Genomic DNA, 26,102 nt, shown 5'->3' on the forward strand with positions numbered 1-26,102 from the left:
GGGGCTGCGCTGCTCCGCCGCTTCTGCACGGGCAGGAGAGCGACGCGCACGGACAGGGGCGGAGGCTCAGATCACTGCAGCAACCACGGCACGGTGCTTGTAACTTCGCGTCCGGACACATTGCCGTCACCCGTAGGAAACAAGTAATACTAAACGTAGCAAACACTCGATTCTGTCTTTGACCATGAAACCAGGGGAGAGCGCGAACGCAGTCCCCCACTACCACAAATTATGCAGTCGAGTTTCCCGCATTTGGGGAAATCGCAGGGGTCAGCACACCCGGAGTGCAAGGGATGAGCCTCGCCCTGGGAAAACCACCTGCCTGATCATGGTGTCTCCCCTGCCAGGTAAGTATGCCCAACCCGCCCCCACGGCCCCCGGCCCCGCCCGCCGCACGCCTCCACAACACACGGCCAGCCCCAGCCCGGCCCCGCACCCGCCCGGCCCCGCGCTGCGGCCCGGCCCGCACGGCCCGGCCCGCGCAGCGCCCGCGGACACGCCGGGACAGCGGCGTTCTTTCCGCGGGCTGTGTCCCGGCATGCCGCGCGGGGCCGCCTCGTTTGCATGGACACGCCCCACTCAGCCCTGGCGCAGCCGTTGCCAGCCCCGGGCGCTTCTGCCGCCGGTGGTCGGAGCTGCGTGCTCATCCTCCCGCCGCCCCGGCTCCTCCTTCCCGCCCGTGCCGGGACTGCGCGGTCTCTGTGCCCGCCGGACCCGCTCGACGGTCACCGCGGGTGACTCCAGCGCTGTCTGTCTTTCCCGGGGCTCGTCCCTGCTTTGTCCGGCACTGACGCCCCGGGTGTGTCCATCTCCTGCCGCTAAGCTGTGGGGCTGCCAAGGCCGGTGGTGTGTTCCTGGCCGCTGTCTCGTCACTGCTGAGGCGGGGCATCGCCCTGCTCGGCCCGCGGGAGCTGCGGCACCCCCGGGGGCCCCGGGTGCCCGGCGGCTCAGGGTCCCCCATCACTGCATCCCGGGTGTCCCGTTGCCCCTGCTTGCCTGCTTGGGCATGGGCGGTGCAACGACCGACAGTCTCCAGTCAAAGCCCTTCCACCTCCTCTCCTCTTCTCCCCACCCCTTCATGCAATTAGGAGTGTTCCTCTGACCCCTGACTGACCCGTCCAAGCCTCATTTCCAGGCTCTCGTGTTCCAGTTTGCTTCCAGACTGGATCGACTGAACCCTCATAGGCACAAACACCAACAGTGACAAACCCAACGGGACCTTGATGCCGCCGCAGCAGCTTCCTCACTCATCCTCCGTGCTCAGAACCCATCGCCGCCCATCTAAAAGCTTTGCCCCAGGTCTTCCAAGCAGTGCGAGAAGTTGGTGTTGGATTTTGTGAGCGGGCATTTCTATTCTCCGCCTTTGTTCTGCAGGTGGACAGCTCGTGCCACTGTCCTGCACGGGGACCCCCCAGGCCAGGAGCAGCTGGCATACCCGTGAGAGCCCAGCCAGCAGTGACAGGAGAGGAACTGGGGCGTCCTGTTGGCTTTGGGTGTGCAGGGCCCTGTGGGGTCCTGGGAGGTGCTGGCTCTGGGGTGAAATGAGCACCGGTGTTTAACCTTGGAAGGTGCACGGGCATTTCCATGTGCTCCTGGGCATCCCCTCCACGGCCGCCTGCCCTCAGCGTGCTGCTGGCAGTGCCCAGAGCCGCACGGTTCCGGGGGTGCTGGGCTGCGAAGGGCTCTGTGCATAGACCCTGCTCGTGCCATCCTGTCAGCCTGTGCTGGAGTCCAGTTCAAGCCTGAACCACCCAGAGGGGCTCTGCAGCCCCTGCAGCCCCGCCGGTCTCTAGGATCCCCGGGACCCTTTTCCTTAGCAGGATCGGCCAGCAGCGGAGCTCTGTCCCTGAGACACACCCGACCGCGCCGGCCCCCGCCCCCGTGCTGCCCCGCGGGACCTCTCCCGCTGTCGGCCCGTGGTGGCCACGCTCCGCCGCTGCTGCGGCTCCAGCCCGGCGCCGCTGTGCTCTGACACCGAGTCCCGGGCAGCACGGCGGCACCCGGACCGGGAGCGGGAGCGGGACGAGCGGCCGGTTCCGGTCAGCGAGGGGCGGGGCAGTCGGAACGCGCGGCAGAGGCGGCAATAGCGGTGCCGTGCAGATGAGGGGCGTGTCCATGCAAACGAGGCGGCCCCGCGCGGCATGCCGGGACACAGCCCGCGGAAAGAACGCCGCTGTCCCGGCGTGTCCGCGGGCGCTGCGCGGGCCGGGCCGTGCGGGCCGGGCCGCAGCGCGGGGCCGGGCGGGTGCGGGGCCGGGCTGGGGCTGGCCGTGTGTTGTGGAGGCGTGCGGCGGGCGGGGCCGGGGGCCGTGGGGGCGGGTCGGGCATACTTACCTGGCAGGGGAGACACCATGATCAGGCAGGTGGTTTTCCCAGGGCGAGGCTCATCCCTTGCACTCCGGGTGTGCTGACCCCTGCGATTTCCCCAAATGCGGGAAACTCGACTGCATAATTTGTGGTAGTGGGGGACTGCGTTCGCGCTCTCCCCTGATATCTTAGTAGTAACGATAGAGAAATACGTTGAGTACGGCTATGATTCTTGAAGCTAAGTATCTCATAGCTTGGCTGTTCCAGTTATGGCTCACTTATCCCTTTTTAACTCTCCCCTCTCCCTGCACACGCTGGCGGCCGGCCCGAGTCTGCCCGGGCTCTGGTGCTCGCCTCCGCCAGCATCCCCGGCCGTGCCCCGCGAACCGGCGCTCAGTCCCCGGCTCGGTGCTTTTCCCCCGCCCGTTATCGCCCAGTGAATCCCCCGTGTCCGGCGCACCTGGTGCCGCTGCCCCGCCCCGGGGGCGGTCCCGGCGCGGCCCCGCCCCGGATCCTCCCGCCGCCGCCGCAGCCCCGCGGCGCGCTCCCCGCTCGGTCCCCGCCGCGGAGTCGCCGGAGCGCACGTGGCGACGCCATGGCCCGGCTGGTGCTGCAGGACGGGTCGGTGCTGCCCGGCCGCCCCTTCGGGGCCGTCGGGGCCGCCGCCGCGGGGGAAGTCGGTGAGTGCGGCCGGGCCGGGCCGGGATGCCGTGGGGCGGCCCGAGACAGGCGGCGGCGCGAGAAGGAGAGGGAACGGGGAGCCCGGCCCGGTCCGGGGACTTCCTCATCCCGGGGCCCCTCCGTGGGGCCTGTCAGGGGCGCGGGGTCGGGGTCGGCCCGGCTGTGCCCCCCCATCCATCACCCCCATCCCGTCCCCTGCAGTGTTCCAGACCGGCATGGTGGGGTACCCCGAGGCCCTCACCGACCCCTCCTACAAGGCGCAGATCCTGGTGCTGACCTACCCACTGGTCGGTAACTACGGTGTGCCCCGGGACGAGCCCGACGCCTTCGGCCTCAGCAGGGTGAGCCAGGCCCGGGGAGCCGCGTGTCCTGCCCGGGTGTCGCCGCGGCGTGTGGCACAACCGGGCACCGCAAGGTGGCATGGATGGCACGAGGTGCCAGGGCGGGACGGGGCAGGGTGCCAGGGCACCGTGAGTGGCACGTGGTGGCGGGAAGAGGTTTGACTCCGATACTGCAGGGCCCAGAGCCGCGGTGGGGCCAGCGGGCTCTGACCTGGCCAGGACTGGGGCTGGGCAGGGGGCACCCCGGTGCGCTGGGGTTGGGGTGCCCTCGCAGCACACGCGGTGTGGGGCAGTGTGTTTCCTCACCAGGGCTCTCCGTTGCAAGGTTTGGAGTCTCAAACCCCTGTGACAAGGCAGGGCTGGGGCTGAGCAGAGGGGCTGCTTGAGGCCCCAGCCCCCTCCCAGCCCCTTGGCCTCCACGCTGCCCATCCCGGGGCAGAGTCCAGCCCTGCTGTGGCCTTGCTGTGCCGGCCTCCCCACGCCGACCCTGAGGGGTCTCGCTGTTAGCGGCCCTCTCCGGGCCTGTGGTGTGTGGGTCTGTGCTGTGGCCTGTGCTTCTGGGAGCCAGAGCCCTGATCCCATGGGACAGGACACACCAGCATGTCTGGACCCTCAGTGTGGCTGTGGCCGGTGGGAGTGGTGCTTTCCCATCGGCCTGCTTTGTGCTGCAGCTGTGCCAAGCTGAGGGGTCCCGTGGCATGGGCCATGTGGGCAGTGGGCTGCAGTCCAGCAGTGCTGTGGGGGTCTGGACACCCCATCCTGGGGCTCCCTGATCCAGGGACTTTGCTGGACTAAGGCTCAGCCTCGTTGTCATAGGTGTGGGACAAGGTGGGGACAAGTGACAGCCCAGCACTGGGAGGGCTGGTCCTGTGCTGTGGGAATGGGGTCCGTGTTTCATGGGGTTTCTCCTGGGCTGGTGACCCTCTGCCTTGCCCTGCTCACCCTCTCTCTGTCCCCGCAGTGGTTTGAGTCCAGCAAGATCCATGTGGCCGCTCTGGTGGTGGGAGAGTGCTCAGAGACCCCCAGCCACTGGAGCGCAGCCCAGTCCCTGGACCAGTGGCTGAAGGAGCAGAACATCCCTGGCCTACAAGGTGGGACTGGGGAGACAGCAGAGTAGGGTAGGGGGTGGGGGCTGTGGGTCTGCAAGTTCTGGACCCAGACCTTTCTCTGTTGAAATTTTTCCACCTGGGGCTTGACCCTCTGTTGGCATTTGGGGGTGACGGTGCTGCCGGGGCACAGGGTCCTGCTGGGCTGGGGTGGGGTTGTGCCTCACAGCCCGTTTGCAGGGGTGGACACCCGGGCACTGACGAAGAAGATCCGTGAGAAGGGGACGCTGCTGGGGAAGCTGGTGCCGGATGGGACCCCCGAGGGCAGCCTCTCCTTTGAGGACCCCAACAAGAAGCACCTGGTGCAGGAGGTGTCGCTGCAGGTGTGGAGGGGAGTCTGAGCGGGGCCGGGGGGCAGCGCAGGGGGCTGTGGGGCCCCTCGCTGCCGGCAGGAGCCCGGGCGAGCCACTCCCCTCCCCTCAGGCACCACGAGTGTTCAACCCGGGCGGGTCGCTGAGAGTCACGGCCCTCGACTGTGGCCTCAAGAACAACCAAATACGGTGCCTGTGCAAGCGGGGGGCCACTGTCACTGTGGTGCCCTGGGACCATCCGCTGGACCCGGCAGGTGAGATGGCAGTGCCCGGGGACAATCTGGGCCCCCACCAAGGGGAGGGTGGGAGGAATGGGGGCTGGCAAAGGGACCATCTGTGTGGTTGGTGCTGGGGACAGCAGGCACCTGTGTCCTGCTCAATGCCGTGAGGTGGGCAGTCTTGCTGTCATCGTTCCTGGGGGCTTGGGGGCTCGGGGCCCTCAGTGTGGCATCACAGGAGCAGGGCCATGGGCTCGGGGTGCCTTGCTGTGATCGGCATGGGGGACTCTGGGCTGTGGTATTGGTGTGGCTCGGGGCGGGGGGCACCATGGGGGACTGGCGGGGCCTTGCTGCCACTTGAATGGGTGTTGTGGGGTCGGACCACCTTGGTTGCAACTCTGTTGGGGTGTCGGGGGAGCTGCAGGCTCAGGGTGCTTCTCTGCTGGTAGCCAGGAGTGCCTGCTGTGAGCCTGTGGGGATCTTGGGGACCCTACTATAATGCTGAGGGGCTGGGGGCCCCACTCTGACCCTGTTGCTCTCTTGACACAGACTTTGACGGGCTGTTCATCAGCAATGGCCCTGGGGACCCACAGCTCTGCCAGGAGACAGTGTCCAGCCTGCGCCGGGTGCTGGATGCCCCCCAGCCCAAACCTATTTTTGGGATCTGCCTGGGACACCAGCTGCTCGCCCTGGCCCTCGGTGCCCATACCTACAAGATGAAGTGAGTGGGGCTCCGGAGTCACCACAGGAGGGGTCCTGGCTGCTGCTATGCCGGGGCTGCCTGACCCCCATCCCACCCCGCAGGTACGGGAACCGTGGGCACAACCAGCCGTGCCTGCACGAGGACACGCGGCGCTGCTTCATTACAGCGCAGAACCACGGCTTCGCGGTGGAGGCGGGCGGCCTCCCGCCCGGCTGGCTGCCACTCTTCACCAACGCCAACGACGGCTCCAACGAGGGCCTCGTCCACCAGGACAAGCCCTTCTTCAGGTCTGCTGGGGGCCTGGGGCTGGGGGGCTGTGGCCGTGGGGTGGTCACAGGGATGTGCCCTGCCTGACTCCCTCCCAGTGTCCAGTTTCACCCCGAGCACTGCGCCGGCCCCACAGACCTGGAGGGTCTCTTTGATGTCTTCGTGGAGGCGGCGCGGGACCTGCGGGACGGGCACGGCAGCGCCCGGACAGGTGGGCGTGAGTGTGAGGGACAGCCGGGACCATGAGCCAAGGGCTGCAGGACAGGGCTGTGCATGGGGGTGCCCTGTCCCCAGCGTGCCACTTCCCCCCCAGTGCGGGAGCGCCTGCAGGAGTGGCTGACCTACACCAAGGCACCGGCGGGGGACTCGGACGCAGCCCGGCCCCGCAAGGTGCTGATCCTGGGCTCCGGTGGCCTTTCCATCGGGCAGGCAGGCGAGTTCGATTACTCGGGGTCACAGGTGAGTGCCCACCCCAGGGCATGGGGGGCGGCAGGGGCCACAGGGATGGCAGGGGCCCAGGGCCGCCAGCTGTGACCCCTCTGCTCCCCATGAGGCCATCAAAGCACTGAAGGAGGAGAACATCCAGACGGTGCTGATCAACCCCAACATCGCCACAGTCCAGACCTCCAAGGGGCTGGCAGACAAGGTGTACTTCCTGCCCATCACCCCCGAGTACGTCACCCAGGTGAGCACCCCGGGATGCTGGCTGGGAGGGGGTGGTTCAGCAATGCAGGGATGCCAGACTTGGGGGATGAGTGTGGAGCTGGGATCTGGAAAACACAGGCCCCACCGTGGTTTCTGTCCCACCATGCCCCCCAGGTGATCCGCAACGAGCGGCCTGACGGGGTGCTGCTGACCTTTGGGGGGCAGACGGCCCTCAACTGTGGCGTGGAGCTGACCAAGGCGGGCGTCCTGGAGCGTTACCACGTGCGGGTGCTGGGCACCCCCGTTGCCTCCATTGAGATGACAGAGGATCGCAAGGTCTTCGTGGAGAAGATGGAGGAGATTGGGGAGCACGTGGCGCCCAGCGAGGCTGCTGCCTCCCTGGAGCAGGTCTGGGGTGGTCTGGGGGGCTGTGGGGCGGGGCAGGGTCCTGTCCTTCCTGTTCCCACCGTGACCCCGTTGCTCCCTGCAGGCGCAGGCTGCCGCTGAGCGGTTGGGGTACCCGGTGCTGGTGCGCTCTGCCTACGCCCTCGGGGGCCTGGGCTCTGGCTTTGCCAACAACCGGGACGAGCTGGTGGCTCTGGTGAGCCAGGCCTTCACCCACACCTCCCAGGTGCTGGTGGACAAGTCCCTGAAAGGCTGGAAGGAGATTGAGTACGAGGTGGTGCGAGATGCCTACAACAACTGCATCACGGTACGGGATGGAGGGACGCCTCCGGGCTGCTGCAGAGGGAGGGGTGTGGGGCAGGGGCCTTGCACTGCACCTTGTCCCCAGGGAGGGCTCCGCAGTGGCTCTGATGGTGCTGGCACAGCTGCTGTGTGCCACTGGGAGCTGCACCCTGTGGACCAGCGTCCTGCACCCCTATGCTGGGGTGTGCCAGCCAGTGGAACACCCCACGTGTTCCAGTCCTGACTGGGCAGGGTGATGTGTAGTGGGAGAAACTGGGAAGAACCCACCACAAACAACGTGGAGCAGTGGGGGAACCCCAAGCCTACAGTGACCCCCTTGCTCTGCCAGGTGTGCAACATGGAGAACCTGGACCCGCTGGGGATCCACACGGGCGAGTCCATTGTGGTGGCGCCCAGTCAGACCCTCAACGACACCGAGTACTTCATGCTGAGGCGCACGGCCATCAAGGTGGTGCAGCACCTGGGCATCGTGGGCGAGTGCAACATCCAGTTTGCCCTCAACCCCGAGTCTGAGCAGGTACCTGCAGCTCCCTGCGGGTTCTGGCTCCTGCTCCTGATCCCCAGCCAGCCTCACCCTGGGGGATCTGGGTCGTGCCCCGTGCTGTCCCACGAGGCTGCAGCACCTCTGGGACACAGTGGGTCTGGCCGTGTCACCGTCTGGCACTGTCCCACGTCACCCACTGACCCTGCCCACCTGCTGCCCACAGTACTACATCATCGAGATGAACGCCCGGCTCTCCCGCAGCTCGGCCCTGGCCAGCAAGGCCACTGGTTACCCGCTGGCCTACGTGGCTGCCAAACTTGCCCTGGGCATCCCCCTGCCCCTCCTCAGGTGAGATACCACCGCAGTGTGGGACAAGGTGCTGCCCTGGTGGGACAGCCCCAGCTGCTGACCCCTGTCACCTTCTCAGGAACTCTGTCACCAACTCCACCACAGCCAGCTTTGAGCCCAGCCTGGACTACTGTGTGGTGAAGATCCCGCGCTGGGACCTCAGCAAGTTCCTGCGTGTCAGCACCAAGATTGGCAGCTCCATGAAGAGCGTGGGTGAGCGCAGGGGGGGCAGCACTGCTGGGGCTTGGGTGGGCACGGGATCCACCTGCTCACCCCACCTTGTGCAGGGGAGGTCATGGCCATCGGGAGGAACTTTGAGGAGGCGTTCCAGAAGGCTCTGAGGATGGTGGATGAGAACTGCGTGGGCTTTGATCACACAGTGAAGCCGGCTTCAGACATGGTGAGCGCTGGGGTTTGGGTGTCTGTGCTGGCTGTGCCATTCTGGGGGGGAGAGGTGGCTCCTGCCTCCCTCGGCCACACTCAACCCCTGGCCCGGCAGGAGCTGGAGACGCCGACGGACAAGCGAATCTTCGTGCTGGCGGCGGCGCTGCGGGCCGGATACTCCATCGAGCGGCTCTACGAGCTGACCAAGATTGACCGCTGGTTCCTGCACAAGATGAAGAACATCACGGACCACGCGGTGCTGCTGGAGTCGTACCGCGGTGAGCAGGGCACCATGCCACCCGCCGTGCTCCAGCGCGCCAAGCAGCTCGGCTTCTCCGACAAGCAGGTGGCCCTGGCCGTGCTCAGGTGAGACGGGGAGGGGACGGCCCTGTCCTGCTCCCTGCCTCGGTCCCGGCGCTCACCCGGCTCTGTGCAGCACCGAGCTGGCCGTGCGGAAGATGCGGCGCGACCTGAAGATCCTGCCGGTGGTGAAGCAGATCGACACTGTGGCGGCGGAGTGGCCGGCCCAAACCAACTACCTGTACCTGACCTACAATGGTTCTGAGCACGACCTGGCCTTCCGTGAGCCCCACGTCATGGTCATTGGCTCCGGCGTCTACCGCATCGGCAGCAGCGTGGAGTTTGACTGGTGTGCTGTTGGCTGCATCCAGGAGCTCCGCAAGGTCAGACGGGCCCCAGCACCCTGTGCAGTGAGGGGTGGGTGTCCCTGGTCAGAGGACAGGGCCGGGGGCTCTGGGCTCACCCTGTCCCCACCCTCCAATAGATGGGCTTCAAGACAATCATGGTGAACTACAACCCTGAGACAGTGAGCACTGATTATGACATGTGCGATCGCCTCTACTTCGATGAGATCTCCTTTGAGGTGAGGGGGCTGAGGCCCTGACAGCTGCGGGGCTGGGTGAGTGCTGCCGTGGCTCTGTCCCAGCCATCCTCCTGCCCCGCTCTGTGCTGCAGGTGGTGATGGACATCTATGAGCTGGAGAACCCCGAGGGTGTGATCCTGTCCATGGGCGGGCAGCTGCCCAACAACATCGCCATGGCCCTGCACCGGCAGCAGTGCCGCATCCTGGGCACCTCCCCGGAGGCCATAGACTCGGCCGAGAACCGCTTCAAGTTCTCCCGCCTGCTGGACTCCATCGGCATCAGCCAGCCCCTCTGGAAGGAGCTCTCCAACATGGAGGTGGGGCCCAGCGGACAGGAGAGGGCCGCCTCGGGGTGGCTCCCCGTGTGTGTCTGTGCTGAGGTTCCATCTCTCCCGCAGTCAGCCAAGCACTTCTGCTGCAAGGTGGGCTACCCCTGCGTGGTGCGCCCTTCCTACGTGCTGAGCGGCGCTGCCATGAACGTGGCCTACTCGGACAGCGACCTGGAGAAGTTCCTGAGCAACGCCGTGGCTGTGTCCAAGGAGCAGCCTGTCGTCATTTCCAAGTTCATCCAGGAGGCCAAGGTCCATCCAAGAGGCTGCTCCAGCCCGGGATGCCCCCTGAAAGCCCCAGCCCCTGCCCCAGGGCCAGGCTGTGACCGTGTTCCCGCTCACAGGAGATTGACGTGGATGCGGTGGCCTGTGACGGTGTGGTGGTGGCCATCGCCATCTCGGAGCACGTGGAGAACGCTGGGGTGCACTCAGGGGATGCCACACTGGTGACCCCCCCGCAGGACATCACCCCCAAGACACTGGAGCGCATCAAGGCCATTGTCCACGCCATCGGGCAGGAGCTGCAGGTCACGGGGCCCTTCAACCTGCAGCTCATCGCCAAGGTACCTGGGGCTGGGGACTGTGCAGTGCCAGGGGAGAGCGCCCCACGTCCCCAGCCCTGCCTCATTCTGTCCCCTCTCTCCTTAGGATGACCAGCTGAAGGTGATAGAGTGCAATGTTCGTGTCTCCCGCTCCTTCCCCTTCGTCTCCAAGACCCTGGGTGTGGACTTGGTGGCTCTGGCCAGCCAGGTGATCATGGGTGAGGAGGTGGAGCCTGTGGGGCTGATGACGGGCACAGGCATCGTTGGTGTCAAGGTGAGTGGGGGCCCATGGGGCCAGGCTGGGGTGCAGGGCCAGGCAGCCCCTGAGTGTCCCCTTGCCCCCAGGTGCCCCAGTTCTCCTTCTCACGCCTGGCGGGCGCTGACGTGGTGCTGGGTGTGGAGATGACCAGCACGGGCGAGGTTGCCTGCTTTGGGGAGAACCGCTGCGAGGCGTACCTGAAGGCCATGCTCAGCACTGGCTTCAAGATCCCCAAGAAGAACATTCTGCTGACCATCGGCAGCTACAAGGTACGCGGGGTAAAAGTGCTGCGGGGCTGGGGTTCCCTCTCTGCTCTCTGACCGGCCCCCTGGCTCGTTTCAGAACAAGAGTGAGCTGCTGCCCACGGTGCGGACGCTGGAGACCCTCGGCTACAACCTGTACGCCAGCCTTGGCACCGCCGACTTCTACACCGAGCACGGCATCAAGGTCAGGGCTGGGGCCTGCAGGGCCAGGGCCGCTCCCGGGGCGTTGCAGGGCCCTGACAGGGTCACTGCCTGCAGGTGAAAGCTGTGGACTGGCACTTTGAGGAGGCAGACAGCAGTGAGGCCGGTGCCCGGGAGACCCAGCGCAGCATCCTGGACTACCTGGCCGAGAACCACTTTGAGATGGTCATTAACCTCTCCATGCGCAACTCGGGCGGCCGCCGGCTCTCCTCCTTCGTCACCAAGGGGTACCGCACCCGGCGCCTGGCCATCGACTACTCCGTGCCCCTCATCATCGACATCAAGTGCACAAAGCTCTTTGTAGAGGTGGGCTGGGGCACATGGGCACCGGGGGTGCGAGGACAGGGAGCAGAGTTGGGTTGTAGAACTCCTAGCCTCTGTTGTGGGGCACGTGGGGCAGGCACTGTGTGTGGGTGTCACTGTGCAGGGCCTGTTTTTGGGGTGCAGCTCGGAGAGGCGTCATCGCCCTGGCCCTGCTCCTGACCTAGGGTGTGCCTCACGGCTGCTGTTTCTGCAGGCACTGGGCCAGATTGGGGCAGCCCCACCGCTGAAGATGCACGTGGACTGCATGACATCCCAGAAACTCATCCGTCTGCCAGGTGGGTGCTCAGCGGGGCCAGGGGGGCAGCAGGGACCCGGGACAGTGATGGGAGCGGGGCTGGGCACATCTGCAGGCACTGTGGGGAGAGGAGTTTCCATGCTGCACTGGTGGGATGGCCCTCATCCCTCACACCCGCTGTGGCCAGCCGCTGCCAGTGCTGACGCTGACACTCCCCAGGCCTGATCGATGTCCACGTGCACCTCCGTGAGCCGGGTGGCACCCACAAGGAGGACTTTGCATCGGGCACGGCAGCTGCCCTGGCCGGGGGTGTCACTATGGTGTGTGCCATGCCCAACACCAGCCCTGCTGTCACTGACGCCACCTCTTTTGCCTTGGCACAGAAGGTGAGGAGCTGCTGCAGCCCGATGCTCACATCCCCTCCTCTGCCAGCCGTGGTGGGCTCCTTGCTGGTGGCAGGACTGGTCCCACCACAGCACCCACTGCCTGTTGTCCTGCAGCTGGCCGAGGCGGGGGCCCGCTGCGATTTTGCCCTCTTCCTGGGGGCTTCCCTGGACAACGCTGGCACTCTGGGCCCCCTGGCTGGGGCGGCCGCCGGGCTCAAGATGTACCTGAACGACACTTTCTCCAGCCTGCGGATGGACGACGTGTCGCTGTGGATGGAGGTGAGCGGGAGGGCAGGGGCTGGCACGGGGCAGGCCCGCTCCCGGCAGCGGTGCCCACCTGCCCCGTGCCCCCCCAGCACCTGGAGCAGTGGCCGCGGCACCTGCCCATTGTGGCACACGCCGAGCGGCAGACGGTGGCCGCCGTGCTGATGGTGGCCCAGCTGTACCAGCGTCCTGTCCACATCTGCCACGTGGCCCGCAGGGAGGAGGTGAGCGGGGTGACCCGTGGGTTGCAGGGCTGGAGCACGGGACGCTGTGGGTTCCCCACTAACCGCGGCTGCCCCAGATCCTGCTCATCAAGGCGGCCAAGCAGAGGGGGATCCCGGTGACGTGCGAGGTGGCCCCGCACCACCTCTTCCTGAGCCAGGATGACCTGGGGCGCCTTGGGAAGGGCCGTGCAGCCGTGAGGCCAGAGCTGGGCACTCGCCAGGATGTGGAGGCGCTCTGGGAGAACATGGACATCATCGACTGCTTCGCCACTGACCACGGTAACTCCCCAGGGGTGGTAGCCATGGAGCGGGGAAAGCGGTGGGGACAGCCCCTGGTGACCAGCCCCGTCTGGCAGCACCCCACACGCTGGAGGAGAAGGAGGGGCAGGAGCCGCCCCCAGGGTACCCCGGCCTGGAGACAATGCTGCCGCTGTTGCTGACGGCCGTCTCCGAGGGGCGGCTCGGCGTGGAGGACATCGTCCAGCGCCTCTACGAGAACCCTCGCAAGATCTTCGGGCTGCCGGCGCAGGAGGACACCTACGTGGAGGTGTGTCCTTGCCCTCCTGCCCCAGGTCCAGCCCCCACCCTTCTGCCTCTGACCCGCTGTCCTGGCAGGTGGACCTGGAGCACGAATGGATCATCCCCAGCAGCACAGTCTTCTCCAAGGCCCGCTGGACGCCCTTTGAGGGCATGCAGGTGAAGGGGACAGTGCGGAGGGTAGTCCTGCGTGGGGAGGTTGCCTACATCGATGGGCAGGTAAGGTCCTAGGTCCTTTTATTCCTGTATTTAGGGTGTCCCCCATCACAGAGGGGTCCCCCAGTGCTGACCTCATTTCCCTAATCCCATCTCTGCCATGGCTGCAGGTGCTGGTGCCCCCTGGCTATGGACAGGATGTGAAGAAGTGGCCCTCAGCAGCTGCACTGCTGCCACATGGGGCCCCCACCAAGGAGAGTGTGAAGGTACTGGGCTGTACAGACCCGGCAGGGGGGTCCCTCTCAGCCCTAGCTCCAGCTCTGTCTCTGGTTTCAGACCCCCGAGCAGTCCCGGCACGTGGCTGGGGACGTGCTGCGTGGACGAGCCCCCAGCCCGCGGCGGGCCGGCCCTGCGAGCGACACACGCTTCCACCTCCCGCCCCGCATCCACCACACCTCCGACCCCGGGCTGCCAGGTAGGGGGGCAGCGGGCACGCTGCTGCCGGGGGCCGGGTCTGGGACCGCGGCGGGGCGGCCCCGCTGATGCCAGCCCTTGTGTCCCGTTCAGCATTCCGGAGGCTGGGAGCCGCGCACCGCCCGGGCGCCCGAGGCACCGGTAACGTTGGGGGGGACTCACTAATGGCACTGACTGCAGCCCATGAGTGCAGCCCCTCCCCCAGGTGCCCTGCAGGCCCCGGGCTGCCTGCTCGGCCCACCTTGGGCCCCTTCCAGCACCGGGACTGGGTGCTGTAGGACAGGGCACGGCCGTGCCGCCCACTCCCCTCCTGCCCCAGCCTGCGTGGCACCTCGGGGACCCCTCACCTGCCACTGTGCTCCGGGGGGCGGCCAGCTGGGAATTGCGGGGCGTGCAGGGAGAGGGTCGCAGCACATTGTGGGGCTTGGACTGCCTCTCTCTGGTTGACCATCACCCTGGTGTCAGCCCCGTCTTGATTTCACCTGGTGTTGCCAAGTGCCAGGAGGGCTGTGCCACGCTGGCAGCAGGCTGGGAGGAGAGTGGGGCCTGAGGTGCCACCTCTCCCCACAACCCCTGACACGGCTGCTCCCCTCTCCCACCCAGGCGAGGACACTCGTGAGAAGGGCAGCAGGAAGGCAGCAGAACCAGGTGAGTGCAGCAGTGGGGATCTGGGCTCCACGGCTGGTGTCTGGGCGCCTCAGGGCACCCCCGTGGGCTGACCGGCTGCTCTCGGTGTCACAGATTCGGCGGTGGTCCAGGACAGCCCCTTCAACAACCCACTGGGCCCTGTCCCTCGCCAGGCGTCCCCTCAGCGTGCCCCCCACTTCCAGACCTCCCCGCTGCTGCACCCCCTTGTTGGGCAGCACGTCCTCTCTGTCCGGCAGTTCTCCAAGGAGCAGGTGCCCGGCCGGGCGGGCGCGGGGGCTGCGGGTGTCCTGGTGCTCCCCGTGCCCCTGCTGAGCCCCGGTGCCTCCCGCGCCACCTGTCCCCACAGCTGTCCCACCTGTTCAACGTGGCACACACCCTGCGCATGCTGGTGCAGAAGGAGAGGAGCCTGGACATCCTCAAGGTGAGCACAGAGTGCCCTCCTGTCCCCTGGGCACCCCGAGGGGGCCCTGTACCGGGCGGGGATGCCGGGGCTCCCCGAGGTGACAGCCCGGCCCCGCAGGGGAAGGTGATGGCGACCATGTTCTACGAGGTGAGCACGCGGACCAGCAGCTCCTTTGCAGCAGCCATGAGCCGGCTGGGGGGCTCCGTGCTGTCCTTCTCGGAGGCCACCTCCTCGGTGCAGAAGGGCGAGTCGCTGGCTGACTCCGTGCAGACCATGTGCTGCTACGCCGACGTGCTGGTGCTGCGGCACCCCCAGCCCGGCGCTGTCGAGGTGAGAGGGGCTCAGCAGAGCTGCTCCATGTCTGGAGGCGCTGGGGACTCTGCCCCATTGGCAGGGACGGTGACATGCACCGTGGGGTCCCCAGCTGGGCCAGGGTTGGGTCCCGTGGGGCTGGTGGGAGTTGTGTCCTGCCTGTTCTCACTGCCCTGCCTCGCTCTGCTGCCAGCTGGCCGCCAGGCACTGCCGCAAGCCAGTGATCAACGCCGGGGACGGCGTGGGGGAACACCCCACGCAGGCACTGCTGGACATCTTCACCATCCGCGAGGAGCTGGGCACAGTCAACGGCATGACGGTGAGGTCGGGGGGGTCCTGCCCCCTGCCGGGGGCTCAGGGGGTCCTGCCTGGGCCCTGAGGGCAGGCTGGGCTGACCGCTGTCCCCAGATCACCATGGTGGGCGACCTGAAGCACGGGCGCACGGTGCACTCCCTGGCCCGCCTGCTCACCCAGTACCGCGTCAACCTGCGCTACGTGACCCCCCCTGGCCTCCGCATGCCCCCCGACATCACCAGTTTCGTGGCCTCCAGGGGCATCCAGCAGGTGAGGAGCAGGGCGGGGGGCTGGCCCCCGCACACTCTCTGCCCCTCTGTCCCCCCCCAACCTTGTGGCGCTGCCCCAGGAGGAGTTTGGGAGCATCGAGGAGGCGCTGCCCGACACTGACGTGCTCTACATGACCCGCATCCAGAAGGAACGCTTCCAACGGGCCGAGGAGTACGAGGCTGTGAGTGAGGAGAACCCGGGTCCCGCTGCCCACCAAGGGCCTGGGGACTCCCCTGCCCCAGCTCAGGGCTCTGTGTGTCCCCTCAGTGCTTCGGGCAGTTCATCCTCACACCCCACATCATGACCCGGGCCAAGGAGAGGATGGTGGTGATGCACCCCCTGCCCCGCGTCAACGAGATCAGGTGGGGAACAGGGGCAGGGCGGCTGCAGGGTACTGGGGGCGTTTGGAGGGAGGATCTGGGGAGGTGTCTGGGAGAACGGGGGGTGTGAAATATACGGCACAGAAGTGGGGGCACTCAGGGTGTGGGGGCTGTGCGAGGGCTCCGGGGGAGCTGGGGCAGCGGTGTAACTGCGGGGCGGGGGGCTGGCAGGGCCGTGGAGGCTGCGGTGTGCTGGGAGTGTCTGGGAAGGCGCCGGGGGGTCTGGGGCAGGAGGGACTGCGCTGGGCAGGGCTGGGGAGAGCTCCGAAGGCTGCAGCTGCTGGGTTTGGGGGACAGGCCCCATTGTACGGTGGGGTCCGGCGGGGGTCAGGACTCCCACGTGGGTCAGTGGTTCCGGGGGGATCCTCAGGGTCCAGGGGGTGCCAGAGGGGCCGGGACGAGTGGGGGCTGGGGGTCCCGGGTGGGTTCAGGGGTCCCGGGTGGGTTCGGGATCCTGGGAAGGTTTGGGGGTCCCGGGAAGGTTCGGAGGTCCAGGGGCGGGGTCCCGGGAGGAGTCGGGGATCCGGGGTGGGTTCGGGGGTCCGGAGTGGGTTCGGGGGTCCCGGGGCGGGGTCGGGGGTCCCGGGCGGGTTCGAGGGTCCCGGGTGAGTTCAAGGGTCCCGGGGTGGGTTCGGGGGTCCCGGGTGAGTTCGGGGGTCCCGGGGCGGGGTCGGGGGTCTCGGGTGAGTTCGGGGGTCCCGGGGAGGATTCGGGGGTCCCGGGGAGGATTCGGGGGTCCCGGGCGGGGTCGGGGGCGGGGCCCCTGATGACGTCATCCCGCAGCGTGGAGGTGGACTCGGACCCGCGCGCCGCGTACTTCCGGCAGGCGGAGAACGGGATGTACATGCGGATGGCGCTGCTGGCCACCGTCATGGGCCGATACTGACCAATAAACGCTCTCGGTCGCGACACGGCATCGCGCCGCGACACGCGTCACCGCGCCGCGACACGCGGGGGGCCATGGCGGCGCTGTGGAGGGGCTGCGGGCGGCTGCTGGCGCGGCGGCCCGGGGCGGCGCAGGCGCTCACAGCCGGTAAGGGACGGGCCGGGCCCGGCGGCGGCCGCGCCCCGAGACCCCCGGCACACGGCTCCCCCCGCACACGGCCCCCCCAGCCCCGCCGTGTGCGCAGCCCCCTGTCACCACCGCGGGAGGCACGGCACGACACAGCTGAGGGGCTCCCCGGGCCTCAGGGCTGTGTCTGAGGGGGAAGAGGTGCTGCCGTGCCCCGGGCTCGGCAGGGACCCCCGTGTGTCACACCGGTGTCACTCCCGGCTCAGGAGACCTGTGTCAGGGACTCTGCTGGAGCCAGAGCAGCGGTGGGGACTGTAAGGAAGCGCAGCCCTCGCACCCAGACCCGGGGGAGGCTGTCCTGGAGCTCCCACTCCCCTGGGATGCTGAACTCTAACGCTGGGAATCCACAAGGGCCCAGCTCCTGCGTGTCTGCCGGCAGCCAGCGGTGAAGGCGCAGAGGGGCTGCCTGAGGAGAGGCTCCCGGGGCTCTGCACAGGGGATCGAGCCCCCCTCGCTGCTGCTGCCTGCAGGGCTTTGGAGTGCCATAAACCTGCTCTGGTGTTTGATCGTGGTTTTGCTGCTCCAAGGATTTGCAGTCCTGGGGCATCAGGCAGCTCTGCCCCACTCTGCTGCCTCTCCCCAGCCTCCCTGAGGCTCATCTGGGGGCTGGGAGAGCCCGTCCTGCTTGTGCCCTGTGTTCTCAGGGCTGCACTGACGGTTGGGAGCTGGGGGGGTCCCTGCCTGCTCCTTGCTGCCCCCCCTGCGTGCAGCCTCCCTGTCACCGCCCCGATTCTCCCTGCCCTGCCCCTGCCCTCCTGCTCCCCCCGCCCAGGGTGCCGGGGGAGCACAGCCCCGGGGTCTGGGGTGCCCTGCCGAGCTGGGGGCTCCCCTCGCTGTGCCGGCCCTGGCCCTCGGCCCTGCCAGCCGCGGGGGGGGTGGCACGATGGCCGCTGGGGCCCCGCCAGGCCGCTGAGCTGTTCCCGCTGTTATTTTTATCGGATGTCATGGAGTCTATTGCTGGCGCCTGCAGCGCCGGGGGCTGCTGGCAGCGCGGAGCCCTGGGCCTGGCGGGAGGCCAGCGTGGGGCCGGGAGGGGCTTCCCGGGGCCGGCCCTGCCCGCCCTGGCCTCGGCCCTGCTCCGCCTCTTGCTGCTCCAGGCGGGAGCTGGCGCTGCTGTGACACAGCCCCTGTCCCCAGGGCTGTGCCAGCCTGCAGGGGTGCGGGGCTGTGCCGTGCCACGGCCCCAGGGCTGCGCCAACCTGCAGGGGTGCGGGGCTGAGCCGTGCCACGGCCTCTCTGTGGGTGCTGGGCCGGTGCTGGATGTGGTTCCAGCAGCCCAGAAGTTCCTGCCCTCGGGCTGCGCTCTCCCTGCTCCAGCCAGGGGGTCATGAGCTGCCCCGACACTCCTGCTCTCCTCGGGGTGTGCACAGGTGGTCCCCATCCCTGGTCAGGCTCAGCCCCTCAGCTGCTGGCTGTGCCGTGGTCCTGCAGCTTCCTGGGTGCTGTGCCCTGTGCCAGGTACATCCCAGCCTCCAGCCCTGCCTGCTCTCGCTGCTCCCAGAGAGCCCAGGGCTGCCAGCTGGGGCCAGGCCAGGGAGCTGCTGGCTGTGCCCACTGTGTCCAGCCACACTTGCTGGCCGAGCTGCCATCCAAGGGCTCCAGGGTCAGGCAGGGCTTTGCCTCCTGGGCCCTGGGCCAGGCTGCCAGCAGGGCCTGGACACAGTGGGCAGTAGCACGTGCCTGCAGCCCTGACCCTCCTGTCCCTCTCTCCCTGTGGAGAGCAGTCCCCTGCTCCTGCCATGGTGATGAAGATGGTGCCCTACTTAGGTCTGGGCCCCATCCAGAGTCCTCTGCTCACAAGAACATCAGCCTGGGGGTCAGCTGGGCCCCCTGGGCACCAGGTTTGACTGGGATGAAAGTTCCAGCCCCGCACAGGAGCTGTGGCTGGGCTGTGCTGGTGGCACCCTGGGCAGGCACTGCTGCCAAAGTCATTGCAGGGGGCTGGGGCTGGCTGCGTCCCCAGGCCCGGGAAGGGATGCACAGACGGGCCTGTCCCTCCCAGCACAGCCTCATCACTTCTGGGCACTGTACCCTGAGCCTTGGGCACTGGAGGAGTAACAGTGGTGCCCACTGTGTTCTCCGTGAGGGCTGTGCCCCTGCACCCAGCTCCTGGGGTGCAGCTCCTGGGGTGCAGCCGGTGCTCTGGCTGTCTGCCCTGCAGTCCAGCACCTGCCTCCATCCCCTGCCCAGTGCCGTTGTGGCCCATGAGCTGGTGGGGCTGCTCTGCCATCGTGGGGGGCTGTGGGGTCTCTCAGGGCTGGGGACAGACCCTCAGACCCTGCGGCTGCTCTGAGCTGGGAGGTGGAGCCCGTGAAGCAGCAGGCGGTGCTGCTGGGGGTGCAGCGGGGCTGCAGGGGCTACGCTGGCCCTGCCGGGGAGCTTCAGAGGCCGTATGCTGTGGTGTGGGGACAGGGAAATGGGCCCTGGGTCATGAGCAGCCACTGACAGATCCCCGGGGCAGGGCTGGCACGGGCTGGCCGTGGCGGGGCTGTCGGGACAGGGGCGCTGGGGCTTGGTGGCCTCAGGGCTTGCAGGGACGGAGCGGAGCGGCAGCAGCGGGGCTGGAGACCTGCCCGGGAGCTGTCCCGGGGGGCGTGGGGACAGGGAGCAGGAGCCGCCGGGGCCGGGGGAGCAGCTGGAGAGAGGCGGCAGCACTGGGCCAGCCGAGTTGCGTCGAAGGGGTCAGGGGTGTAGGATGGAGCAGGAGCTGCCAGAGACCCAGCCGGGCAGCGCCCCACCGGGGACACGGGTCTAGGAACAGGGCCAGGAGCTGTGCCAGCAGCCAGCTGTGGCAGGGGGCTGGGACAGCAGCCTGGGCAGCGGGGAGCACGTTCTGCCCATCCCGGCTGGTGGGGTGGGGGCACAGGCAGAGAGCTGCTCTCCAGGGAGGGGGTCACAGGTGGCAGAGCCTGCCTGGTGTGCAGGGAGAGCTTTGGGGGTGCTGTGGGGAAGGCTGCAGTGGAGATCACGGGCAGCAGCCGGGCAGGCTCTGCTCTGAGAGCCCCAGGCACCGTGGGCCCTGGGTGACCCGTGTCTGGGGCATAGGGAGGAGGTGCAGCTGGACCAGAGATGCTGCGGTGTCCTGAGAGGCCTGAGGCACTTGGCAGAGTGGCACACCTGTGCTGTGGGGTTTGGTGCAGGCCTGGGGAGCTGCAGCTGGGACACACCCAGCAGGGCTGGAGCAGGCTCAGGCATCATGGGGCAGCAGCAGTGGTGCTGGGGCAGGGGGCCCAGCTGTGGGCAGGGCACACAGGGAAGATCTTGCCTGCCTCAGTGGGCTGTGCTGGTTGCAGGGGCCCTGATGGGTGCCGGGGATGTGATTGCACAGCAGCTGGTGGAGCAGCGGGGGCTGCGTGGGCACCAGTGCCCCCGGACCCTGAAAATGATGGCCATTGGCTTCTGCTTTGTGGTGAGTGGGGTGGGGTGGGGTGGGATGGGATGGAATGGGATGGGATGGGATGGGATGGGATGGGATGGGATGGGATGGGATGGGATGGGATGGGATGGGATGGGGGGCTCCTTCAGCAGAGTGGGACCACGGTGGTGCAGTGTGAGTTGGGCCATGCTGGTGCCACCTCCAGCAGCCGTGGGCAGGGCCAGTTCCATGTCAGCACAGGACGGGCTTGTCTTTGTGGTCCAGAGCTGGAGCAGGGCCACGTAACCACCTCTGGAGCCCCCCAGCCTTGGGCCCTGTGGCCAGTGAGGACAGATGCAGCTCCTCACCTGCTGGCTCCTGCAGGGCCCTGTTGTGGGCAGCTGGTACAGGATTCTGGATTGGCTCATCCCAGGGAGTACAAAAGTTGTGGCTGTGAAGAAGGTGATCCTGGACCAGGTTGGTGTGACGTGGGTGAGGGTGGCACTGGGGCAGTGGGGACACCCATGTCCCTGTGGCAGGTTCCCAGCCTGCGCTGAGAGCCCAGTGCCTGAGCTGGGCCCGGCCTCACTGCAGTGGAGGGCTGGGGTGGGCGTTTTCACAGAAGCTGCCCGTGGCCAGCCTGGCTCCAAGCACCGCAGGCTCCTCAGCACTGGCCGGGGCTCCTCTCTCACAGGGGTGTTTCGCTCCGTGCTTCCTTGGCTGCTTCTTGGCTGTCACAGGGGCCACCAACGGGCTGTCGGTGCAGGAGAACTGGTCCAAGATCCAGCAGGTATGTGCTGCTGCTGCCCTGGGCAGCTGTGGGGCCCTGGCAGCTCCTCCCCGTGTGCTGGTCCTGACGGCTGCACCCGTTTGTGTCCGTGCCCAGGCACTGGGTCCCAGAGCCCTGGGTGTGTTGGGTGCCCAGTGCTGCCAGCCCAGGCACTGGTGCCAGGGCCAGTTCCTGTGACATGGATGTCCTGTGGGCGAGTACTGGGGTCCCCCCTGGGCCTGTGGGTGTGCTGTCCAGCCTGGCTCCTGGCTGGGCCTCCAGAGCAATCACCGAGATGACTCCCATTAACAGTAATTGCTGGAAACCGGTGTGAACACTGAGTCAGCGTGTCCAGAGTGAGTCACTGGGGAATGGGTGCCCACCTGCCACAGGAGGAGGCGTGCTGGGGTGGTCGTGTGGCTGCCAGGAGTGGCAGCACCAGCCTCGCTGCCTGTGAGCGGCCCCAGCCTGGCTGGAGCTCTGCCCGAGTGCCACCACCCAGAGTTCATTCCTCTGCACAGGGGCACCCAGGCTCTGAGCTGCCCCTCATCCTGCCCCGGAGCGCAGGAAGCAGATCCTGGGGCAGGATCACATCACCTCTGCTTTCACCAGGCTCTGTGCAGACCTGGGTATGGCGTGCTCCGAGGCGCCCTGAGGGTGTGCATGAACGGGTCGTGGGCACAGACAGCACTCCAGGCGCTCCCATCCATCCTCCCCTGCTGCATCCCGACCAGCTCGTGCCCTGGATCTTGCCTTGCCTTCCCCAGGGAATCCTGCTGTGCTTGGTGGTTCGTGCGAGCTGCGGCTGCTGGCCTGGCCGGGGGAGGTGGGCTGGGGGCTGGGCAGCAGCACTGGCAGCACCTTCACCCCTGGCTTGGGGCGCATCCGCCTCTCCCCACGCAGAGGAAGCGTCAGCAGAGCATCCATCACCCCGCTCCCGCTCAGCCCGTCCTGGGCTGCTGGCCAGCGCCGGCCGGGGCCCGCCCTCCTGGCTGAGTCACGGCCAGGCTGCATGAGGGATGTGTCCTCCTGCCGTGGGACAGCGATGGGACACGGCCCTGGCCATGGCACCAGGACGAGGCAGCACCCGGGACTCCCAGGGCTCAGTGCCCTTCTCCATTTCTGCCTCGTGGTGCCCAGGAGGGGGCTGGGGGAGCCCTGAGCTGGGAAGGGGCTCACGGCCCACGCTGGGGAGACAAACTGTCTGCCCATGTGCCCCGGGTGTGGCACAGAGGGCTCCCGGTGGGGATGGTCCTGGTCACTCTGCCTGCCACCCTCATGGCTGTGGGAAGGCATGGGCAGGGCTGCAGGGGCTCCATGCCCAGCAGTGTGGAGCTGGGGGGACCAGTGGCGAGCATGGCGCCTCTGAGTGCTCACACCTCTTTGTTCTTGCAGGACTACATGGATGCCCTGATGACCAATTACTGTGTGAGTGCTGGCAGATCTCTGTCCCTGTCCCTCCATGGGGCTGCCATGGGCTCTGTGGGACACCCTGGGTGCCAGGCTGGGGAGGGGTGGGGACCCTGGCAGGGTTCCTCACCACCCCTCCTCTTCTCTGCCCAGATCTGGCCACCCGTGCAAATTGCGAACTTCTACTTTGTACCTCTGCAGCACAGGTAGTGTTGTGGCCCTGGCGTCCGTCCCTGTCCCCTGGGCCAGCAGCTGCAGACCCTGTCCCCTCTGTCCCCTCTGTTGCCAGGCTGGCTGTTGTCCAGTGTGTTGCCATCGTCTGGAACTGCTACCTGTCCTGGAAGGCGAATCGGATGTGAGGCAGGAGCCGTGTCCCATCCCTGGGACACGCAGGCTCCTGGCAGCAGCCATCCTGCTCTTATCTCAGGGGAGCGCCATCCCCTGTGGCCACAGCCCCGGGGAGAAGGTGGTGCCGAGGCAGGCCTGGATCTGCTCTGGCCGTGCTGAGCAGCAGCTCTGCCCACGATGCACTTCTCCATCTGTGCTCAGCCCTTTCCGAGCCTGCACACGGGGTGCTCCTGCCCCAGGTGTCCCTCTGACCTTCCCCGTGGCACCTCCTGAGGGAAAACAGGAGCGGAAATGGAGCAGGGTTGGCCCTGGGCTGGCTGTGCCACGGGCACGGAACCGGCGTCACTGCAGGCTGGGGATGCTCCCCCCCAAAAACGGGGTTTGCTGTGGCTCTGCTGTGGCCAGTCAGAGCATCAATAAACAGTGGTCTTCACTTCTGAGTCCCATGGCCCTGGGGCTGGTTGGCCTGGCACGAAGATGCCCTGAAGATGCAGTTCCAGAGCAACTGTTCTGTTGTAGATCAACAGGTCTGCTCCGCCTCATCTCAAGGCACCGAGCAGGAGGGGCTGCAGGCTGCTGGGGTGGTCTGCCCCGCTGGCTAGAGAGGGGACCGGACTCTGTTCCATGGGCTGTGATGGTGCCTCCACAGCTGCAGAGCACTGAAGTGAGGTCGATGGTGCCAGAGCCCTGATGCTGGGTGCAGAGTCCCCCCAGGGTCAGGGCGTGCTTGGTGCAGGGTTGTGCATCCAGGGAGGGTCCAGAACGGGTTGGGGATAGGGCCCCAATCCACCTGTGCCATTTCCAAGACAAGCCTGCCTGCCGTGCCAGAGAGAAGCCCCATGGAGCTTCCACTGCCTGTGCTGCTACCCCTGGGGATGTGTCCGTGCTCACCCTAGAGTGGCAGTGAGCAGACACAATCCAGCTCCCACAGTGTCCCTGCCCAGCACATCCTGACCACGGGCTCTAGGTGGAGTTGGTGGGACCACAGTGGTTCATCTCACCTCTGTGGAGCCCTGAGCCCTGTCCCCCTCACCTGCGCTCCTGCAGCCCCACACGGCTGGACAGAGCCATGCCCCTGCTGCCAGCACCACCTGCGCTCTGCTGGCGTGGCCTTCACGGAGGGGATCCGCTGTCTGTCCTCCACCCTCACCCTCCCCACGGTCTGGTTCTGTGCTGACCCAGCTTTGGGGCTGCTCCAGCCAGATGGATACAGCCTGAAACATGGAGGAGGCAAATCCTGCACAGGGCTGAGGGGAGAGGCAGGGAACAGGAGGGGCTGCAGCCCTCTTTCCTCCCAGCAGTGCTCAGTGGAGCAGCACAGGACTGAGCCCCGATGATGGTTCCATGCACGGATGGCACCAGTACCTGAAGGGCCTCGGCTTCTCTGTGGGGCTCAAGCTCTCTGCAACCAGTGGGGCGGGTGCTGCGGGTGGCAGGAATTTGCAGCTCTGATGTGTTGAGCCTCTTGCAGCTGTGGGGGGCAATGAGTGAGCAGGGGGCATGGCAAGAGCCACGTGGAATGAGCCACTTGTCCCCAGGGGCAACCGCCCCAGCGTGGGGCAGCCGGGGCCGGGGGGCTGAGCCCAGCCCCTGCTGGGGGCCCTGCCCTGCCGCCGCGGGGAGCGGTGCCGGGTGCCAGCCGTCCTGCCGGATCGCGTCACGGGGCCGTGACACCGTGTGCCGCTCGCTGCGGGCAGGGCCGTGCCCCGCCATCCCTGTGCCACCTGGGGGGGGGGGGACACACCGCGCGAGGGGCCGGGCTGAGCCTCTGTGCCCGGCTCTGCCCCACACTGGCACTGTGGAAGGAGCCTGGTCTGGCACCTGCACCGGCACTGGCGCTGGGTGTCAGCGCAGCTACGCTCTGCCGGCAGCGTGCAGGGCACTCGGGGGACTGCCGGCAGTGCACAGGGCACTCGGGGGGCTGCCGGCAGTGTGCGGGGCACTCGGGGGGCTGCCGGCAGCGTGCGGGGCACTCGGGGGGCTGCCGGCAGCGTGCGGGGCACTCGGGGGGCTGCCGGCAGCGTGCGGGGCACTTGTGGGGCTGCCGGCAGCGTGCAGGGCACTTGTGGGGCTGCCGGCAGTGTGCGGGGCACTCGGGGGGCTGCCGGCAGCGTGCGGGGCACTCGGGGGGCTGCCGGCAGCGTGCGGGGCACTCGGGGGGCTGCCGGCAGCGTGCGGGGCACTCGGGGGGCTGTCGGCAGCGTGCAGGGCACTCGGGGGGCTGCCGGCAGCGTGCGGGGCACTCGGGGGGCTGCCGGCAGCGTGCGGGGCACTCGGGGGGCTGCCGGCAGCGTGCGGGGCACTCGGGGGGCTGCCGGCAGCGTGCGGGGCACTCGGGGGGCTGTCGGCAGTGTGCAGGGCACTCGGGGGGCTGCCGGCAGCGTGCGGGGCACTCGGGGGGCTGCCGGCAGCGTGCGGGGCACTCGGGGGGCTGCCGGCAGCGTGCGGGGCACTCGGGGGACTGCCGGCAGTGCACAGGGCACTCGGGGGGCTGCCGGCAGCGTGCGGGGCACTCGGGGGGCTGCCGGCAGCGTGCGGGGCACTTGTGGGGCTGCCGGCAGTGTGCGGGGCACTCGGGGGGCTGCCGGCAGCGTGCGGGGCACTTGTGGGGCTGCCGGCAGTGCACAGGGCACTCGGGGGGCTGCCGGCAGCGTGCGGGGCACTCGGGGGGCTGCCGGCAGTGTGCACAGCACTCAGGGGGCTGCAGGCAGTGTACAGAGCACTCGTGGGGCTGCCGGCAGTGTATAGAGCACTCGTGGGGCTGCTGGCAGCGATGTGGAGCACTCGGGGGGAATGCCAGCAGTGCGGTGCACTGAGGGGGCTGCCAGCAGTAGTGTGGAGCCCCAGCTGCCACCTCACCATTTGGCAGCGGTGCCGGTGCCCCGACGGAACACCCTGCATCCAGCACGGCGCTGCCGGCTCCGGTGCCTTCGTTCTATGACTCACAGGACTTGGCCGGTGCTACCGCTGAGCTCGGGGCGTCTGCGGCCTCGGCCCCGCGGTTTGACCTCGGCACTGCCCGCTCTGCCCGGGACACTGACCCACAGCCGGGCTGGGGGTCCCACCCGTGACCGTCCTGTCCCGGAGCTGCCGGTGCTCGGGGTGTCCCCAACCCCCGCGCAGGGATCCCCCCGGATCCCTGCATGGACGCCGCTGCTCGACGCGGCCGTTCCGCCCGAGAACGCGAGGGTTCCATGCCGAGAAGCCGCGGCTCAGCCCGGTACAGCTCACTGAGGGCTCACCGGGAGCTCACCTGTATAA

General features: G+C 67.8%; 2 protein-coding genes and 2 non-coding genes across 11 annotated transcripts; 3 read left to right on the plus strand and 1 right to left on the minus strand.

Annotated features, from left to right (window-relative positions):
- Window positions 1-191: 191 nt before the first annotated feature.
- On the minus strand, window positions 192-355 carry LOC136287938 (U1 spliceosomal RNA). The gene has a single exon (XR_010720423.1). It is a non-coding gene; the product is annotated as a U1 spliceosomal RNA (small nuclear RNA).
- Window positions 356-2,326: 1,971 nt separating this feature from the next.
- On the plus strand, window positions 2,327-2,490 carry LOC136287939 (U1 spliceosomal RNA). The gene has a single exon (XR_010720424.1). It is a non-coding gene; the product is annotated as a U1 spliceosomal RNA (small nuclear RNA).
- Window positions 2,491-2,844: 354 nt separating this feature from the next.
- On the plus strand, window positions 2,845-16,803 carry CAD (carbamoyl-phosphate synthetase 2, aspartate transcarbamylase, and dihydroorotase). Of its 3 annotated transcripts, XM_066180200.1 has the most exons (45): window positions 2,845-2,987; window positions 3,190-3,329; window positions 4,291-4,420; window positions 4,616-4,758; window positions 4,859-5,000; window positions 5,514-5,685; window positions 5,769-5,954; window positions 6,033-6,145; window positions 6,248-6,393; window positions 6,488-6,619; window positions 6,754-6,987; window positions 7,070-7,291; window positions 7,616-7,804; window positions 7,995-8,119; window positions 8,199-8,332; window positions 8,407-8,519; window positions 8,619-8,869; window positions 8,940-9,186; window positions 9,288-9,386; window positions 9,479-9,703; window positions 9,785-9,967; window positions 10,060-10,278; window positions 10,364-10,531; window positions 10,603-10,785; window positions 10,859-10,963; window positions 11,038-11,286; window positions 11,498-11,579; window positions 11,759-11,925; window positions 12,040-12,204; window positions 12,282-12,413; window positions 12,491-12,692; window positions 12,770-12,960; window positions 13,029-13,169; window positions 13,277-13,372; window positions 13,443-13,581; window positions 13,674-13,721; window positions 14,184-14,228; window positions 14,322-14,479; window positions 14,575-14,649; window positions 14,749-14,961; window positions 15,137-15,262; window positions 15,352-15,507; window positions 15,587-15,688; window positions 15,775-15,869; window positions 16,671-16,803. In XM_066180200.1, exons 1-45 carry the CDS (start codon window positions 2,903-2,905, stop codon window positions 16,771-16,773), a joined length of 6,771 nt encoding a protein of 2,256 aa, XP_066036297.1. In that variant the 5' UTR covers window positions 2,845-2,902; the 3' UTR covers window positions 16,774-16,803. The 3 variants fall into 3 exon arrangements, with proteins under 3 accessions (XP_066036297.1, XP_066036298.1, XP_066036296.1); XM_066180201.1 differs by lacking the exon at window positions 13,674-13,721; XM_066180199.1 differs by lacking the exon at window positions 2,845-2,987 and having other exon boundaries at window positions 3,195-3,329; window positions 8,407-8,869.
- On the plus strand, window positions 16,760-24,201 carry MPV17 (mitochondrial inner membrane protein MPV17). Of its 6 annotated transcripts, XR_010720155.1 has the most exons (8): window positions 16,794-16,920; window positions 20,253-20,368; window positions 20,699-20,791; window positions 21,009-21,104; window positions 21,696-21,871; window positions 22,479-22,511; window positions 22,647-22,699; window positions 22,783-22,818. XR_010720155.1 is itself a non-coding variant. In XM_066180237.1 (7 exons), exons 1-7 carry the CDS (start codon window positions 16,848-16,850, stop codon window positions 22,850-22,852), a joined length of 534 nt encoding a protein of 177 aa, XP_066036334.1. In that variant the 5' UTR covers window positions 16,760-16,847; the 3' UTR covers window positions 22,853-22,947. The 6 variants fall into 6 exon arrangements, 5 of the variants coding, with proteins under 5 accessions (XP_066036334.1, XP_066036333.1, XP_066036331.1 ...); XM_066180237.1 differs by lacking the exon at window positions 21,696-21,871 and having other exon boundaries at window positions 16,760-16,920; window positions 22,783-22,947; XM_066180236.1 differs by lacking the exon at window positions 22,783-22,818 and having other exon boundaries at window positions 22,647-22,734.
- The last annotated feature ends 1,901 nt before the right edge of the window (window positions 24,202-26,102 follow it).

Source organism: Chamaea fasciata, unplaced genomic scaffold, assembly GCF_029207755.1.
Source record: "Chamaea fasciata isolate MVZ Bird 193981 ecotype frontalis unplaced genomic scaffold, bChaFas1.0.hap1 SCAF_3, whole genome shotgun sequence".
Classification (NCBI taxonomy): Eukaryota; Metazoa; Chordata; class Aves; order Passeriformes; family Sylviidae; genus Chamaea; species Chamaea fasciata.

What these genes read in the sequence shown, in the direction of transcription:
- MPV17 (XM_066180234.1), top strand. Translation starts at nt 16,848, where the DNA reads ATGGCGGCGCTGTGGAGGGGCTGCGGGCGGCTGCTGGCGCGGCGGCCC. An exon ending in CCATTGGCTTCTGCTTTGTG is followed by an intron (nt 20,369 to 21,008) that starts GTGAGTGGGGTG and finishes CCTCTCTCACAG; the next exon opens with GGGTGTTTCGCTCCGTGCTT. An exon ending in TGCCCTGATGACCAATTACT is followed by an intron (nt 22,510 to 22,646) that starts GTGTGAGTGCTG and finishes TTCTCTGCCCAG; the next exon opens with ATCTGGCCACCCGTGCAAAT.
- CAD (XM_066180200.1), top strand. Translation starts at nt 2,903, where the DNA reads ATGGCCCGGCTGGTGCTGCAGGACGGGTCGGTGCTGCCCGGCCGCCCC. An exon ending in TGCAGGAGGTGTCGCTGCAG is followed by an intron (nt 4,759 to 4,858) that starts GTGTGGAGGGGA and finishes CCCTCCCCTCAG; the next exon opens with GCACCACGAGTGTTCAACCC. An exon ending in GCACAGTCAACGGCATGACG is followed by an intron (nt 15,263 to 15,351) that starts GTGAGGTCGGGG and finishes CGCTGTCCCCAG; the next exon opens with ATCACCATGGTGGGCGACCT.